We start from the raw sequence: 18,066 nt of genomic DNA, 5'->3' as shown, positions 1-18,066 counted from the left end.
GAGCACCTCCAGGTAGTGGGACGGCCTACACAGAGGCTAAGTCCCACGACGGCAGGGCACGTTCAGGGCAGGGCCAGAGCAGGCCAGGCCAGCGCCGTTCTGAGTAGCCATGGTCAGGAGCGCATGAGGTCTACAGAGGCCCCAGGCTCCTTCCCTGTCCTCCCCAGAGTGCTACTGGGGGACCCCCAAACACCTGACAGTCCCTTCTGGCCACAGGAGCGGTCGACACAGTACATCTGCACTGTCTCCCATAAGCTGTGGCCACACACTCAACTAGACCTGGCCTGGGCCCGGGCCATCACCTGCTGGGCCACCGTGACCCAGGCATGGCTCTCTGGACACGTGTCCTCTAGGAGTGGCTGCGACGTGCCTGGGGGACAGGTGAGGAAGGGCTCAGAGACGAAGCGGTCAGTCAGCGTACTGTGGAGGTCAGATTTCTGCGGAAGGAACTGTACAAGGCAGGGCCTGGGGGGTTACCCTCAGGAACCGCAGGGCAGAGAGCCTGGCGCAGAGAAAGGCTCACCCTCGTGCCAGGGACAGTGGCCAGCAGCAGCTGGCTTTCCGTGCACTGGGCACAGGCTCAGATGTGCATGTGGCTTTGGTTGGGACCCCCTTCCCTTCTCGTCCGTGCCCGGCTGGGCCCAAACGCACACGTGTGGAGAAAGGGCACGAGAGCGCGGCTGGGAGGTGGGCTCATCCGAGCCCTCGGTCTTTCCGTTGAAACGTGGGACCACGAGCGTCCAAGGAGGAGGACAGTCGCCAGGGCGGGTGGGCCTGGGCTGGAAGACCACGCCTGTGCGTGGAGCCAAGCGCAGGCTGGGAGCCCAGCTGCCCCCGAACCTGGGCCGGGCAGGCGTGCATCTCAGCAGCACTGATCCCACAGGCGGGGCGGAGGCGAGGCCTGTGCGACCCGTCCACCCTCAGTCAAGGGATGGCGACCCAGGTGGCTGCCAAGTGGGCACCAGCCTGGAGTCCCCGCTACGTCTGAAGAAACCACGTGCGTCCTGTGGGCACCACCACGGAGAAGCCTTGAGGGGCAGCACGGCCCGTGGCCTCAGCCGGGCGCCCCCCACACCAATGGAGCCATGCTGGAGAAGCAACTGGGGCACCTGTCTAGTCCCCACCCCGACCGCCAGCGAGGGGTCCACCCTCCAGCCCACCCGGCCACGTCCTGCCACCCTCCTCTCTCGGACACAGCTCAGAGCAGACTGAGAACAGGCGGCCTCCCCCTCCTCCGTCTCTCGCCACTCCCGGCGACTCCCGCGGCTTTAAGGGTGAGACAACCGTGAACGACGTGGGAACAGACGGAGAAGCAGCGGCAAAGCACGGAAGCACACACGCTCAAGGGCACAGGGAGTGCCCGGGGCGGGCGCCTGCCCAGCAGCCCCTGACGGGCAGGCAGGTGGCAGGGAGCAGGGAGCGGAGGGGCCCCCAGACACCGCTGTCCTTGCGGGAGGCCGTGGCAAAGGCCCCGCACTCTACCTTCAGCGTCCGCGTGGGAGCCCAGCCGGTGCCGTCGATCGAATGTTCTCGCAGCAGACTGCAACAGACAGAAGGCAGAGCGGTCAGCAAGGAGCGGCCGCTGTGCCGCGGGTCTCCCGTCTCGCTGCAGAAGGCCTCCTCTGCCTGAGCCCGCCCAGGTCCCACGTCCCTCTGCCGGGTTGTTTCTGAGGCTGTGCCCTCAGTGGGGAAAAGCAGGCTTCCCCCCATCAGAGTGCGCGTCAGTTTAACACTCAGAAAATGACGGCGACAGCGACGACCACAGAACAGCTGACACTGAGAGCTGCCTGTCTGCGTGTCAGCATGACCCTCAACTCACTTGGTGCCCCAAGACCTGAGCGGGGGGCAGGGGGGCGGGGGGAGGAGACGGAGGCCCAGGGTGGCACTGTGCCGCCCCCCACCCCGCCCCCCGCAGGAGCCGCCGGCTCACACCCACGTGAGCACCTAGCACGGGTTCTACTAGCTGTGGTGGTTTGTTTTTGAAAGACTCAAAGGGAAACCGTAGGATACGGGCAGAGTAACACGTGCCAGAGGCGTGGGCGGAGGGCCGCGTCAGGGACGGTGTCCAGGCCTCCGGACGTGCTGCGACGGGAACTGGGCCCAGGCCATTTTCAGGACTGTTCTAGCGACTGTAAGTGCACAGCCATATGAACACCACTCCAAGCTTCCCTCTGGTGAGAAGAGGGGCTTGGCACTGGTGAGCTCTGCACCTCACAGGTCCTCCGCTAACACGTCAGGGCGAGGCCTTCCAGGTCCGGTGTCCCGCGAGGGACACTGGGGACTCACAGCATGTGCTCGAATTCACGTAAATCAATGAAGATGAGGAGAAAATATAAACATGCAGAATTCCAATCAACGCCAGAAACTTAACTGTCCATGAAGATGACTCAGAATGAGGAAAGCCAACCTTAAATGAACCACTGCAGCTGCCTTTGAGCCTCGCAGAGAAAGAAGGAGAGAGGAAACTCCCCCGTGCACCCCGCTCCCAACCCCCCGGGGGCGTCTTTCCACCCCACAGATGTATCCGTGGCTTTCAGGTAAAACCGCTCCAACTTTTGAGTAACTTTTTGGGAAGCAGCTGTCAAATCCCAGCGGTTTATGCGATCCACTGAAAGACTTCTTTACGAAGACAGGGAAAAGAAAGAATTTCTGACCCAGCTAAGCCTTTTCAGTTAGAGACCCTACTGCCAATTGTAGCTTATCCTTGTTGACTTGTTTCATGCCTGTCTCCCCACCAGCCGGCAAAACCCATGAAGCAGGGCATAGGCACAACCGCGGTGTCCGGGCTCAACCACCATTAGCTGATGGCAGGCAGGCCGGCTGACCAGTCAGCACCCTCTGGCTTCTGGCACCAGCACCGCCAGGGCAGGGGGCCTTTGCCGCTGGAGCCCAGGGGTGCCCAGGTCTGGGGACCACGGATCTGGGCAGGGTGACACCATGGAGGGCAGCACAGTTGCTGTGGAGGGTCTGGCTCAGTTGGAGCAGAAGGCAGGCCTGAGGGAGCTCAGGTGACAGCCACGCACTGTTAGCGTTCAGGCCAGGGAACAGAAGATGCCAGAGGACACACTGGAGACTTGGATTCTGGGAGCAAAAGTCTCAAGTGCAACCCCCAGGGTCATGGCCCTGAGCCCTCCAATCCCACAGACACGGCGCTTCTGGTCCTGAGCCAAGAGCAGGGCGAGTCCCACTACCCCACATATGAGGCAAGGTCCCGTGGAGCGTCAAGCGCCGGTCAGGGCAGGTGGACCCACCTCAGTGGTCCCCACGCACTGGGAGTGGCTGGGTGAGTCTTGTCATTCCCTTTATTCAAGAGATGCCACGAGTCAGCTGTGCCCAAAGCCATCGCTGGGCACTGTCTGGCTTTTCACTAAGAGGTGGTCTCTGTACAGAAACCGGCACAGTATTTCCCTCTGCGAGACCCCTCGAGATGCAGCTGCTAAGTCTGAGGGTACAAGTGAAAGGGAGGCCTCAGGGCTGAAGGACCGAGGGGAGCTGTGGAGACACGCAGCCTCCAGCAGGGGGAGGGCCGGTTCTCTCCTGCCCCCTCTCACGCACACCCACATCACCGGGTATCTGCTTCTGCATCTGCCCATCTAAGAAGCGGTGGACGGCGTGTCCTTGTCTCCAGGGGCCCGGCTCCGATCACCAAGGAGACCAGCATCCCCGAGAGGCTCGCCGCCCATGGGGCTCCCACAGGAATCAGCTCTTTGCAGCCGACGCTCATTTTTCCAGCGAATACATCCCATCTTTTTCATTTTGATTGAAAGGACTGTTTACATACAAAGGATGTACTCCTGCAAATTTTCTTTCGATTTTGTGATTTTGTATTTTTAATTTTAATGTGGCTAAATCTGTTAATGATTTTCCTTTAAGGTTTCTGGCTTTTTAAAAAAATTAATTTTTAAAAATCAGGTTTCTGGCTTTTGTGGTAGGCTGCCACCTGTTAAATTCCTATTATACTTTACTGATAATCTGATTTCTCTGTAGGCAGCAAAAAGGGCCAAGAGAAATTCCCTGTGGACCTCATTTGGACCAGAGAAGGGGACACGACAGGAGGCGGAGCCACGAGCCCGCAGGAGAAGAGGTGCGTGCAGGTGAGAGCCTGGGGAGACAAGGCTGGACCAGCAACCGCTTAAAATCTGGAACTGAAGTCTGCAGTTTTTTAAAGTTTCTATACTTAAGGGGCAGACATTTACAAGATGTTTTTTAAAAGTATACTCTTATAAAATGTATTTTAAGCCATTAAAAAATGAAGCAGATATGAAAGAAAAGGGGGCTCCATATAAAAATAAAATGGGAAAACAGGTGTGACGCGCCCTCGCGGGGAGCAGTGGTCCCAGTCTGCACGTGTCCTTTCAAAAGCAGCCGACATTTACGACGGGGCGAAGAGGGTGTGAGGACAAGACACAGAGGCCGCGCCCTAGGAGGGACGTGGGCACAGTAAGAAGGCAGACAGTGTACCCCAGACGGAGGGCCCTGAGTTCCTGCAGCCAGAGCAGGGGCCATGGCACCAGAGCCCCGCCAGTTAAACATCACTCCTTCCAGAGAAAGCACAGGACGCAGAAAGACAAAGCCCACAAGCTAATTTACTTAAAAACCACCATCACCACCCCGTGCAACCTCTCTGCTTCTCTACGTCCGTGACCGGTGACCCCAAGAAGCAGGCAATCGCTGACCCCTGACCCCCTGCCACAGGAAGGGCGGGACCTATGGGCACAGGTCACATGGAGCGCTAGGGGACCTCATCCTGCTCTCAACGTGCCCCTACGCACATCGAGGCCGTTTTGGTAAAGGTGGGACCTCTAAATACGAGGGCCCGGTCCGCTGAAGCCTGCCACCCACATCCCCCCCAAATTCCATTAACCATATTTCCCCTCTCAGCCCAATTCACCACGTGGAGGAATTAAAACAGGGGGAGAAGAGTTCCGTGGTGGCTCAAAGGGTTAAAGATTTGGCACTGTCACTGCTGTGGCTCGGGTTCAATCCCTGGCCTGGGAACTTCTGCAGATGCGGCCAGAAAATAAGTTAATTAGAAAAATAAAACAAAACAGGAGGGGAGAAGGGGCCTCTGAGAGGGCATTCTGGGTGGACTGCAGAGGCCAGGCTGGGATGGGGAAGCCAGGGGACAGCTCCGGTCACCTGAGCGTAGCCCCAAGCCTCCCCAAGCCGGGCTCGGCCTCGAAATCTCCTCCCAGTGGAGAAAACATGTGGAAAGCCCATGGCTCAGGCACAGGGTGGACAGGGAGAGAAACTCACCTGAGACATATTTCACCTGTCTCTGTGATGTTGGGGTGCCAGATCCTGGTCAGGCATTTCACTTTGGGGGGCTGCAACACAGAAGGAAGAGGTCACAGGCTCTGCCGAGCACGTCCTTGGTCCAAAGTCTTCCACGCAGCCCCCTGGCGCCTCGCCACTTGCTCATCAGGCGGCATGCAGCCCCCAGACACTGGCTGGCGTCACCCGGCAGCAGCGTCTCCACTGCATGCACAGTGCTGGTCTCACTGGCAGAGCCTGCCCACACCCTAGCAGAACGGGCCCCTATAGGCCTGGGGCTGACGGCAGACAGCACTGGTGGCTGGGCTTCTGCGGGCTCTGATCCTCCCTGGGCGGGGGCTGTGGAGGAGCCACAGTGCACTCCACGAGGTGGTGGGGGTGGGGAGTCTTGCACCCCCCCAGGCCCCAACTCCATCAGGAGCCCACAGATTCCTCCGTGCCATGTTGCTGAGCTGCAGTGGAGGTGCTGCTCCCCACAGCAGTGCTGGCTCCCTCTGTGCGTGTTTCTGAAGATGCTATTGTCATTGACACTTTTCTGGATGCAAGTTCTAGTCCACTCTGTACTTGGAGAGCGAATGAAAACGGGGACACGGGCCTGAGGCCTATCAGCGTCACTTAGGACGTGGCACGTCTGGACAAAGCTGCTCTTTCAAGAGCACTCTTTGGAGTTCCCATCATAGCTCAGCAGAAACGAATGACTAGTATCCATGAAGACGCAGGTTTGATCCTTGGCCTCGCTCAGTGGGTTAAGGATCTGGCGTTGCTGTGAGCTGCGGTGTAGGTCTCAGATGAGGCTCAGATCCTACGTTGCTGTGGCTGCGGTGTAGGCTGGCAGCTGCAGCTCCGATTTGACCCCTAGCCTGGGGATCTCCATATGCTGCAGGGGCGGCCTTTAAAAAAAAAAAAAAAAGAAGAGAAATGTGCCATCTATCTTTACACGTGTATTTCTGTCATGGTTGCAGATGACTCTGGGCTTTTGTGCACCGCATGGTACAAACACTAGCATTTAACAAGGAGTCTATTAGTGGACATTTAGGTCACGTCGCACTTCTGCTGCAACCTGCTACATCAACGCTGTCCTCATTCACAGCCGCATGAGACACTTCCCCGATATGAAGGCCAGAGAGCTGGCTGCCAACGCAGCACCAATGCCCTCCCTCCAGAAAGGCCGAGTCCCCCACCTGCGGCAGGGTGGCCCCTTTCGCAGGGCCAGTCCCGCTCTGAGGTCTCTGTGGTTTGTGCAGCATGACAGTCCTTGCACAGGGTATCACCGGACAGGTCAGCTCGCGGTACAAAATCTCTGAAATCACATCTTCCCCTAGATGCTAACCTAGAAAACACTGCACCGCAGCACCTTCTCCTGCACTTTCTCTAGTCCTCCCATCAATGCATCTTTGTCCGTGTACAAAACAAGCATCCGTTTCAGGACCCTCTGAGCTTCCTTCCTGACTTCAAAACACCACGTCCAGCGATTTCCTAAGTGATTAACCCAACCATGCAGATGGAGGGGTCTGAGGACTACAGAATTTAGGTTCAGAGTGAGTTTAAATCAAATGAAAGTGCTCTAATTCGCTTTTCTGCAAGTAAATCGGAATGCATTTGACAGAAAGGAAGCTACTCCAGCCTGCATCTCTCGGAAGGCCTTGGAGCTGAGGGGGAGGTGCGTGCACACCTCTCTAGGTAACTGACCGCAGTGCACATACCGAGTAGACTGGCTCACCCACCAGCGTCCGAGGCACTGAGGCTCGCTCCCCTCCCTGCTACGAGGCCCTAACCCACAGTCACCCCGTGTTCACTGTGCTGTCCCTTCACCCCTTCCCCAGTCAGAGGCTGACACAGACACCTCCCTTGTCAATGGCCCTCTCCATTGTGGTCCCCAAAACAGAGAGAAAACCTCGGCATCACAACTGTGGCCCTGGATTCTGACACACTTTCCAAACTGAACCACTTTTGGAGACCTAACCCCACCCCCAAAGCAAGACAAACAGGAAATGCCCAGCTCCGCCTCCTACCTTAGTGGCTGGCATTTCTAGCCACCCCATTTCATGACTAAGGGTTTGATATATGACAAGGGCTGTATTGCAAATCACTGGGCAAGAAGAGATTCTTCAGTGGACAACTGGCTAACCATTTGGAAAACACAGTTCCATCCCCACGGAGAGCTCTAACCACCAAGGACACAGAACTCTGAGAGGGCTAGAAGGAAACAAAGAGGAATTCTCCTGGGACCTAAAAGCCTGTTTCAAGCATTTTACAACATGAAAAATTCAAGAAGGAAAAGCAGGCTTGACTACAGGGGTGCAGCAAACAAACAAACCCCCACAAAAAACAAAAAACAAGCAAACTTTTACAGAACAACAGCAAAAAAAAAAAAAAAAAAAAAAAAAACCCAAGAAAATGTTTACAGCACAGCTAAGAAAACTCAGAAAAACGTTTCACATAATTTCTATATAAGAACTTCTGTAATAAGAAAAACAAATACTTTAACAGAAAAAACAGCTAAGCACATAATAAGAGCTCATAAAAGACATTAAGAGCCAGTAAGTAGGAAAAATAATTTAACATCCTACTTACTTATGAAAATTCAAATGACACTTAGATACCATTTATTTCCTCCCAAAACAGAAGAAGAAAAAAACAATGAAAATACCCCATGTTGGTACAGGTTTAGGAAGGGGGCATTTTCAAACACGGATGGTAGGGGTGCGGAGTGGCACGACCTCTCTTGGAGGGTGACTGAAGAGTAGTGAGAAAGAGCCTCCAAGTCGGCACCAACTGCCCACTTCTGAGAACTGCCCAGGACGTGCTGCTGCCCAGGACGTGCGCCACAGCACTGTCTATTCCAGGGCTCAGGTCAGCAGACCACAGCCCGGGGACCCAGTAAGGCTGGGCCTGTTTTGCATGGCCTCTGACATAGTATGGCTTAGACATTTTTAAAAGGTTGTTTAAAGAAAAAGAATATAGGAGTTCCCCCGCGGCTCAGCAGTAACAAACCTGACTAGTATGAGGATGCGGGTTCGCTCCCCGGCCTCACTCAGTGGGTTAAGGATCCAGTGTTGCCGTGAGCTGTGCTTGCTGTAGGTTGCAGATGTGGCTCGGATTCAGTGGCTGTGGTGTAGGCCAGCAGCGGTAGCTCCGATTTGACCCCTAGCCTGGGAACTTCCATATGCTGCAGGTGTGGTTATAAAATTAAAACAAAAAACAACAAAAAACTGAAAAGAATATATGACAGCAACCATATATGGCCAACAAGCCCTAAAATATTTATTATTTGGCTCTTTAAAGGAAGTCTGGTTCATATTATAAAAAAATTTGGTCACCCAGCGTATAATGTATTGTGGTTTAAAGTCATGATGCGTCCTACACTCTGCGTTCGAATGATGAGGTCATCATACGCCGACATGAAAACACACGTTCTCATGGGGTAAATACACACATACCGCATCTTAGCATAATGTTAAAGCCCAGGTTACCCTGCTCCGCGTGTGAGCTCACTTGTTTGCATGACTATACCCTGTGCACAAGGCGCATCAGAAAGTGACCGCTGATCTCCGGGTGCAGAGATGACAGGTTATTAATACTCCGTTTTTACGTAGCGGAATGGTCTCCATTTTCCACAAAGTACAGTAAATTACAAAAAAGAAGAGGGGCCAGTGGGCGTGCAGGCGTTGCTTGCGGTTCTCGTGGAAGTGCGGCAGGATGGCCCTTCCTGACCCCTCTCTCCCAGGAGGAGCAAAACGCGGCGGCCTCCTGCAGCCACTCACGAGACCCGCGGTGGGAGCAGCGTGAGGCCCGGGGCCGTGTGACACCACAGCCGAGCTGCCATCTGCACGGGCCTCCGCCTCCTCCAGGCGTCCCGTCACCCAGGGGGAGCACCACCACGGAGCCACCCCTCGGTCACCACCGTCTCTGTGTCTGTGCCCAGGGCCTGAGCTGCTTCAGAGGCCACCCGACCGCTCACCTCCAGCCTGTGGGGTCTGACAGAGACATTTCGGCCAATTTCTAAGACTGGGAGCAGTCACGAGGCAGCTTGAGACTATGAGAGAAGGTTCCGGAGCAGAAGGACAAAGGATAAAATGCAACCCCTGCACTTAGCTGCTGAGGCGTGGGGGGTGAGGGGGAAATCGAGGAGGTGTTTTCTTTCTTTTCTAAAAAGTTTATTCTGGGAGTTCCCAGCGTGGCGCAGAGGAAACGAATCCGACTAAGAACCAGGAGGATGCAGGTTCGATTCCTGGCCTCGCTCAGTGGGTTAAGGATCCAGTGTTACCACGCACTGTGGTGTAGGTCAGACGCGGCTTGGATCTGGCGTTGCTGTGGCGTCAGCTGGCGGCGACAGCTCCGATTCGACCCCTAGCCTGGGAACCTCCATAGGCCGCGAGTGGGGCCCCAAAAAACAAAAGACAAACAAATAAAAAAAAATAACATAAAAAGAAATCTTCCAAAGGAGACAGAAGAGAACATGAAAACGTAAGATCATTATAAGCCACCAACGAACACGGGAAAGGCGTCTTTGAAGCTCAGCGCTGTTCTAGCCTCTGGGCCCTTCACTGCCCAGGGACGTGACAGGATGGCCAACTGTCCTCCCTAGAAAGGGGCCACCAGGTGCTGTGGTGGGAAAGGCTTGCGTCGGGAAGCTGGGCGGCTCTGCATGAGCATCAGCTCTGGCGACTGAGCCACCGGGACTGGCCAGGCCGACCAGGTCCGTTCCTGACTCTCCTTCTGAGCCCCAGCTTCCCTGGGCAGAGGGATGGGCGCGAAGGGCACCCGCAGAGCTCGGGAGGGCAGACGCGCCCGACGTGCAGAAGCCCGAGCAGAGCCGGCTCCTCCCTTGTCTCGGCGGCTCGTTTCCGCCTCATGCAGAAGACACTCTGCCACCAGATGACGCCCAGGGCGCCTGGACCACGGGTCTGATTCCGCCAGGCTTGTTCAGAAGGGCCGCCCGCTTACGCTAAACCACCCTCCTCCTCAAAGCTCCGCGGCTTTTCCCAAGCGCACCGCCCTTTGATGGAACATTCTTTAGGCGAGGGAATCAATGCACACGGACGGCCTCTGTCCAGAAAGTCAGTCTGGAGTTTTAAGAACCACATGGCTGGCTGTTTCCAGAAACCATCAAAGTAGCCCCCAATTCCAAGTCTAAGCCCCTAAACCAAGGTCACAAACTGCTCCCACCTGCGGGAGTGCAGTGCCCTGTCGCTGGTTCCCTGGTCTGTGATCAGGGACAAAGCGGAAGGCTCAATGGGCGCTGGGTGGAAACAGGTCAACAAAGACCCGAAATGCACAGGTCCCTGTCTCTGCTTAAAAATTAAGTTTCTTCCCCACCCTCATAAATTACATTTCCAAAAGAACTTCGCTAAAGTTATAGCCCAGTAAAGAACAACTTCCATAGATAAAAACTTGGCTTTAAAGAAAAATTGTTACAGCCACTGAACTAGCCCGGTGTGAGGCGGATAACTGCACTCGTCAGGAGGGAGCAGTTACTACGGGGAAAGCGATGGGGCACAGGCTGGGCCCGACTCCCACAGCCTCGGATTAAGAAGAGAATTGTAGGCCTTCCCATCGTGGTTCAGTGGAGACGAATCCGACTAGGAACCATGAGGACTCGGGTTCGATCCCTGGCCTCACTCAGTGGGTTGGGGATCTGGCGCTGCCATGATCTATGGTGTAGGTGGAAGATGTGGCTCAGATCTGGCATTGCTGTGGCTGTGGTGTAGGCCAGCGGCTACAGCTCTGATTTGACCCGTAGCCTGGGAACCTCCATATGCCTTGGGTTCGGCCCTAAAAAAGCAAAAAAAGCAAAAAAAAAAAAAAGAGAGAGAGAATTGTACCATTAGAGTCTTCTTTCCTATTTGACAGGCCTAGAGAAGGGTAAGAAAATCGGGGGAAAGACATGTACATAAAATCTGTAGGGCTGGCCAGGTGCCAGCCCTGGCAGCTCAGGGACTGAGGGCCCACCGGCCTCAGGGGTGCACCAGCCCTTCCAGCGCCCCCACTCAGGGCTGCGTGTTATTCGGAACCTTCAGTGGTTTCTCACCCCCCCCAAGCCCCCAAATCTGCGTCTCCTCATTCCTCCACTCTTCTCTGACCTTGAGTCTTTGCTCAGGCCGACCTGGGCATCTACTGAACACAGGTTGCCAGCTCTCATTGCCGCACCTGTTAACACAGTTCCAGAGGTGCCCTTGTCACCTACAACACCTCCCCCGGACGTGGGTGAGCCAACCCTGACCAGGGCGGCTCTGATTCCAGCTCTCCCTAAAAGCTGAACTGGCCCCAACCACTTTCCAAAGGTGCCCCCCCCCTCCTCTGACTTCCTCTCAAGCGGTTTCCTGTCACTGATGGATATCCCTGTCTGCTCCTCGCCACTCTTAGCATTTTATGACACCGCTCTCTACCTTCTCTCACCTTCCTAACGGGTCAGTTACCTTCCCTAAAAGCAAAGACAGAAGAGGACTTGGTCCAGCTATTACCAGGAGGGTCCCTGAGGAGTCACCCTGGGGCCAGGGATGTAAATTATTCATACATTAAAACGACAGGCCATTATTCTTTTCCAAAATTCTAAAATACACGTTTTATACACCTCTGGAATTTTAGCCTGATACCATAAACAAAAATACAGCTGAAATACACAGGCAGCTCCCCGGAAAGGGGCCAGCTTGGGACTGTAATTGGGACCCGGGCACAGACTGGCTGGCACACAGTACTCGCAAATGTTTGTTGGGAAAATGAATCTCTCTACTAAAGCTCTGAATCCTGCTGATGAGGACAGCAACCACAGCAACACCAGCCATGGCGTGCTCAGCCCCACGTCTGGGTGGGCAGCATGTGGACACACGTGGGGTGTGGGGGGTACTGCTGGGCCCTGAGACGGCCGCCCCCCACCCCACCCCCCGCCACGCGAAGGGGAAGCAACAGCTCAAACGCAGGCTACTCACCACCATGTTGTACGCATCAGGAACTTCAGTTTCAAACTGAAACTTTCCACCCTGGTAGTAACCCTCATCTATCAAAAAACACAAAACAAAACAATCCTTTAAATTAAAAAAAAAAAAAAAAAAAAGGAAACAAAAGGCAAACACTATGTTAGGATGTGGCAAACAGGACCGAGAATTTAAAAAGAGGGCTGCAGCACTCCTTCCTTGATGATTCCAATCAGCCCCAGGCTGGCCTGCCTGCTCTTCCTCCCTGGCCCTGCGCCCTCGGGAGGCGAGGCACCTTCTGGAGGGTTCCCTCTCCTCCTCATCTCCAGAGCAGCCCAGCTCTCACCCCAGCCCACCCTACCCCCCACGGCAGCAAGCCAGCGCCTCCCATCAAGCACATCTCACGCGGGGCTTGCGCGCTTGGTCCCCTGTCTGCTGCTGGTCTTGCCATGAGACCCTCAGTTCCAAGGGGCACGCAGGCTTGTGTTCAGTGATTTTTTTCCCAGCGCCTGGCACATGGCTCCTAGTCATTCAACCAACGCTGACTGAGCATGGACCCTCTGCCAGGCACTGTTCCAGATCCTGGCAACAGGGCAGCACACCAGACAGACAAAATCCCTGTCTCAGCGACTGGGCCCGGTCAACAGCCGCAGGCAGGCTGGCTGAGGGCCTGAACAGCCTTCAGAGCAGAAAGGGGCTGCCTGGGGAGTGAAAGGTCCAGGTCGGAGCAGCACCGCCAGGCCCCACAGCTCCGTCTCGCCTCCCCTGACTGTGCCACCCACCCTCTGCCCTCCTAGACTCGGCCTGCGGGGGAGCTTGGCTCTGAGCTGTAGGAGCGGCTGGGAGCCACTGCCAACTGAGGGCATGCCAGCACTAGGGGCCTGGAAATGCCTCCCACGAGTTAAAGTACTCTAAATTTCACAATTTGACAAAAGTAACACCATCTTTAAAATGAAGGTTCAACTTCCTCTAAAATATTTACCATCGTAAACAAATCAGCAATACTACATTTTATCACTTCCCTCAGTTTTTTATACAGAATGTACATTTAATAGGAAACAGTCTCAAACAAACCATCACTAAAAAAATTTTTTTCTTAAAGAGTTCTGAAACAACGTCAGCGCTTACGTTTGCCCAGCAGTTGAAACAGGCATTACCTGGGCCCGAACGGTTTTATTCTTGGCCAGCGTGAAAGAAGCAAACTACTACTGCTTGGTTTTATTTTCCATTCCTCTGATGTGAATCCAAGTGAGGCTGAAGTTTACTTCCTATTACTGGCCATTTGTATTTTTTTCTTACAAGAACTGAAGGATTAAGGTTCTTGAGTTCTTTTATTACTGAGGTGTTTATCTTTGAATGACCAATAGAAAAACCTTCTAGATTAACCCCTGCTTTTTACATTTGTTACAGTGCTTCTTAGTCTGCTGTTTGCCCTTTGATATTGTTCAATTAGCTTTCATTTTTAAGAAGCCAGTCTTTCTGCGATATTATATTTAAAAAGGTCTGTCCCAGAGTTCCCATCGTGGCATAGTGGAAACAAATCCGACTAGGAACCATGAGGTTGTGGGTTCGATCCCTGGCCTCGCTCAGTGGGTTAAGGATCCAGCGTTGCGGTGAGCTGTGGTGTAGGCCGGCAGCACTAGCTTCAATTCAGTCCCTAGCCTGGGAACCTCCATATGCTGTGGCTGTGGCCCTAAAAAGAAAAAAAATTAAAAAATAAAAAAGTCTTTCCCTACCAAGATTATAGCAATATTTCATTTTTACATTTTCTCCTATTAACCTTATGGTTTCATGTATTTCATCAGTTCACATGACTGAGTTTCTTTTTTCTTCTCTCTGCTACAGCTGCACCTGAGGCATGTGGAAGTTCCCAGGCTAGAGGTCAAATCCCAGTTGGAGCTCCAGCTGCCAGCCACAGCCACGGCCACAGCACAGCAACACCAGACCTGTGCTGCAGCTGCAGCCCACACTCCAGCTCATGGAAACCTTAGCCCACTGAGCAAGGCCAGGGATGGCTACACCTTCATGGATACTAATCAGGTTCTTACCCCACTGAGCCACAATGGGAACTCCACACCTACAGTTAATTGCAAATAAGGTGGTGTATTTTTTCTAAATGCTTGCCTAATCATCCGCCCTTCTCTCACCTACTTGATAATGTCTGTTTTCTAGTGTTTATAAATATACTTGGATTAGTGACTGACTTAGTATTACGTCTTTGGAAAAGATCATTTGGGGTGGAAAATTTTCTTCTTTTGTCTTTTTAGGGCCGCACCCACGGCATATGGAGGGTCCCAAGCTAGGGATGGAATCGGAGCTGTAGCCACTTGCCCTACACCACAGCCACAGCGATGCAGGATCCGGTTGAGTCTGCAGCCTACACCGCAGCTCAAAGCGGCGCCAGATCCTTAACCCACTGAGCGAGGCCAGAGAGAACCTGCGTCCTCATGGATCCTGATCGGATTTGCTTCCGTGGATCCACAACAGGAACTCCCGAGGGGGAGATTTTTCCCCTCCAGATACAAGAACTTTGCACGTAAGTGACATCTTGGGTATAAAATACTCGGGGTGCTCCCTTGTCAACCGGGGGCTCTGTGGACATGAGCCCCTCCCATCCTGACACTGATCACGGCAATGGAACGTCCGGCTCCCTGACCCACACGGTGGGCGCCCTGTGCGTGGACATCACTGCTGCTGGGTGACCGCCGGGATCTGCTCAGTCCCCGTCCTCAGCCACAGCTCTTCGCACTGACTTCAGCTATTCTCCCTTGGCCTTCCATCTCCCTCATTACAGAGTTTAAACTCTACTGCCTGCCAGTTTCAAAGAAATTCTTACTAGGTCTAAATATGGCTTTGACTTTACCAGATTCTTGTCAGAGTCAAGTGGTCATTTAATAATTATTAGGCTTATATCGTCTCTAAACTCACAGAACAGAGAAAGCAGATTGTTCTAATTTTTTTTTCTAGTTCATAGAATAAACCCCCTTCTGGAAAATGATCTGCTTCTTTGTCCCTCTTCTAGCCACACAGCTTTTGGACCTGATCTAGTCTGTTTTTTATTACTGGACTTGCCCAGAAACTCCACAGTCTAATTTAAAGCAGCAGAGCAGACTGGACTGAGAGGCACCCGAGAATCTCTCGTTTACTGTGATTTTCCTGATGGAGCCCCCAGCTGATTCACCTCCTGGGTCTGGCTCTCAGCTCTGCACTGTGCGGGGTGGAAAGTGGAGAAAGGCCCGCCGAGCTCTGGAGCCAGGGGCAGAGGGCTGGCTCAGAGTGTCTGTAACCCAGGGCGCACCACGTCTGAGTCTGGGACAAGCCAACCATGGCACTACCCATGGCTACTGTGGCTGGAAAGATGCTGCTTCGTAGGGAAGGGGGTGGCGCTCGAGTACAACAATGAAACGCAGTAACGGAAGCTCCTGGCACCCAGCTCTCAGTCAGCCACCTGCTCCCATCCCCAGGGTTACAACGAGAGGAGTCGCCCTGCTCTCCTCTTGTGCCCCCTGCCTCCGAGGGACCACATGCCAGTGCCGTCCAGCCAGGGCATGGGTACCCCTGGGAGCAGAGACTGTCCAAGGAGTGTGTGGGCACGGAGAGCTTTAAGAGGATCCATTTCTAGACGGCTGGTGTCCAGAGTGCTCTAGTGTTAAACACACCTGCCGGCAGTGCTGTGATTTTCCTGATGGAGACCCCAGACCCGTCAGCTGCCCTCTCCTCAACCCCCGGCGCCCAGAGGCGGGCGGCGCCTCCTCTCCTGCTGCTGGGAGGCCCCCCGCGGCGTGGGCTGCACAGCTCCCAGGAAAGGCCCGGGGGCTGCGGCGTTATGCAGCCTGGTGCTTTTCCCCATCTCACGCCCAGTGCAGCGAAAGGCAAAGCGTGGCATTAAAAGCAAGACACAGTTCATGTTGGAACGTCTGGAATTCAGACGTACTGTGGCATCTGGGATGATTCGCGTTTCACTATAACTTCAATCCCGAGGCTACTGTAAGAAAAACGAGCCCTGGGGAGAAGCAAGCAAAGACGTCACCAAGAAGCAGCGGCGCTCGCCTCCTCCACGCAGGCGACCAGCTCCGCACAGCGCCTGGGCACTAGGAATTAAACTTGGGAGTGAGACGGCTATTGCAGACCCATCTTCAAACCTTTTTAAAAGTTAAGACTGCAGGAGAGAGGTCTGCCAGAGCTGGCTCTGCATGCTGGCGTGCTGAGGATTTCCCTGATGGGCCAGAGGAGCGAACTCCGCAGCCACACGCTTCCGCAAGGCCTATGTGTGCACTGTTACACGGGCAAGCGTGGGACGACAGGTGCATCCCCGTCTGCACAGCCCTTTCTGCGAACTCAGGGCAAGTGAGATGCTGTCCGGTCGAGAAGACAGGCGTGGTTAGTGGGCAGCCACAGGCGGGGGAAAGCGGTTCGGTGCACCTCTGGGAAAATGTGACACAAAGGGACGCCCATGACGGCGTGCCCCAAACCATGTCCACCAGGGAGTTCCCAGCTCTCTGCTTCCAAGGAAATGCAAGAAGGAAGCTCATCCAGCAGTCAGCGATACGATCACGAAAACATCCTACACGGCCTTGGCCTCTAACTTTGAACTCGAGGGAAGCAATGACACAGAGATAACGGAACGCCTTCCACGCCTGCCTCCTGCCTTACACGGAAAGCCGTTCTCAGCGTCTACATCTGCAAAGACAAAGGAAGGGGAAAACTGATACCGAACCCTTCTTTCCAGCATTAAACAGTACTGTTCACAAATACATCACTTAAATGAGAGAAAAATGCTAAAAGTAACCTTATCACTCTCAGGTACATTTCAGATGATATGCTATTTTGTTTAATAACCACCAAGGCTTGCAACATATTGTTTGTTTGCTAATTTATTTACTTATTCATCGTCATTTTAGGGCTGCACCTGCTGCACATGGAAGTTCCCAGGCTAGGGGTCGAATCGGAGCTGTAGCTGCTGGCCTACACCACGGCCACAGCAATACCACATCCGAGCCACATCCATGACCTACACCACAGCTCACAGCAACGCCGGCTCCCCAACCCACTGAGCAAGGCCAGGGATCGACCCTTCGTCCTCATGGATATTGGTCGGGTTTGTTACCACTGAGCCACAGCGGGAACTCCCTGTCGTTTAAAGTCATTATTTATTCAACAAACATTTGATGAGCCCCCACGATGTGTCAGGAACTGTTCCAGGCAGAGGTGACACACCAGCAAGAGACCTCCCTGCCCTTTGGAAGCTTACATTCTTGTGGAAGGGAGACAAGATAAGTAAATCACGTCCGAGAAAGTGAAAAAGAGCCAGAGTCGGAGCTGGGGGAGGGCAATCTTAAACAGCAGGCTGAGAGTGAAGGCTGGCAAAGGAACACAGACCGGGAAGCGGGGTGGGATCCGCACAAAGGCCTGAGGCCGCTGGCAACGCGGAGGCCAGAAGGCGAAGCAGGGGAAGGAAGAGCTGGCTGAAGACTAGCGGGCTGGCCCCCCAGGCCACTGGGAGCGCACTGGCTTTCATTCAGAGTGAGACAGGGAGCCACCAGAGGGGCCTGGCAGGGGGGGACGGGGCCACGGAAACGAGTCACAGGGCTGGAGCCCCCCCAGCCATCTGATACACAGTCCAGGTGAGAGATTATGCTGCCAGGACCAGGGTGGATGCTGCTGAGGTGCAGCTCCTGTGAGGGGGCAAGAGCAGGACGTGCAAGCGGATTAGGGGTGGGGTGGCCAAGGAAGGAGCCAGCGAGGTGCTGGATCTCTGGCCCTGCAAGGGAAGGGCGGAACTGCCACCTCCAAGATAAAAGACTGCAGAGGGCCCAGCTGGCCAAAGGGCAATCTCTCAGATGTGAGATTAATTTGACATTTCAACACCCAAGGAGAC

At 54.3% G+C, this 18,066-nt stretch overlaps 1 protein-coding gene across 12 annotated transcripts in view; it reads right to left on the bottom strand.

The window, feature by feature from the left end:
* Positions 1–18,066, bottom strand: part of UBE2F (ubiquitin conjugating enzyme E2 F (putative)) — a 53,337-nt gene that overhangs the window by 5,947 nt on the left and 29,324 nt on the right. For 8 of the 12 annotated variants that reach the window (XR_002339040.1, XR_002339042.1, XR_002339037.1 and 5 more), the window contains 4 exons: positions 12,204–12,271; positions 5,257–5,327; positions 1,483–1,540; positions 303–449 (listed from right to left, as the gene is read on the bottom strand). Coding sequence is in view for 6 of the 12 variants with exons in the window: in XM_013984649.2 (XP_013840103.1) it covers positions 303–449; positions 1,483–1,540; positions 5,257–5,327; positions 12,204–12,271 (344 nt within the window). In the remaining 6 variants the exon portion in view is untranslated. The other 4 variants (XM_003133768.6, XM_005672336.3, XM_021074894.1 and 1 more) reach the window with 2 other exon arrangements.

This window comes from Sus scrofa, chromosome 15 (assembly GCF_000003025.6).
Source record: "Sus scrofa isolate TJ Tabasco breed Duroc chromosome 15, Sscrofa11.1, whole genome shotgun sequence".
Lineage (NCBI taxonomy): Eukaryota > Metazoa > Chordata > Mammalia > Artiodactyla > Suidae > Sus > Sus scrofa.
Note: the sequence above shows the minus strand (reverse complement) of the source record. Positions and strands in the feature narration are given on the sequence as shown.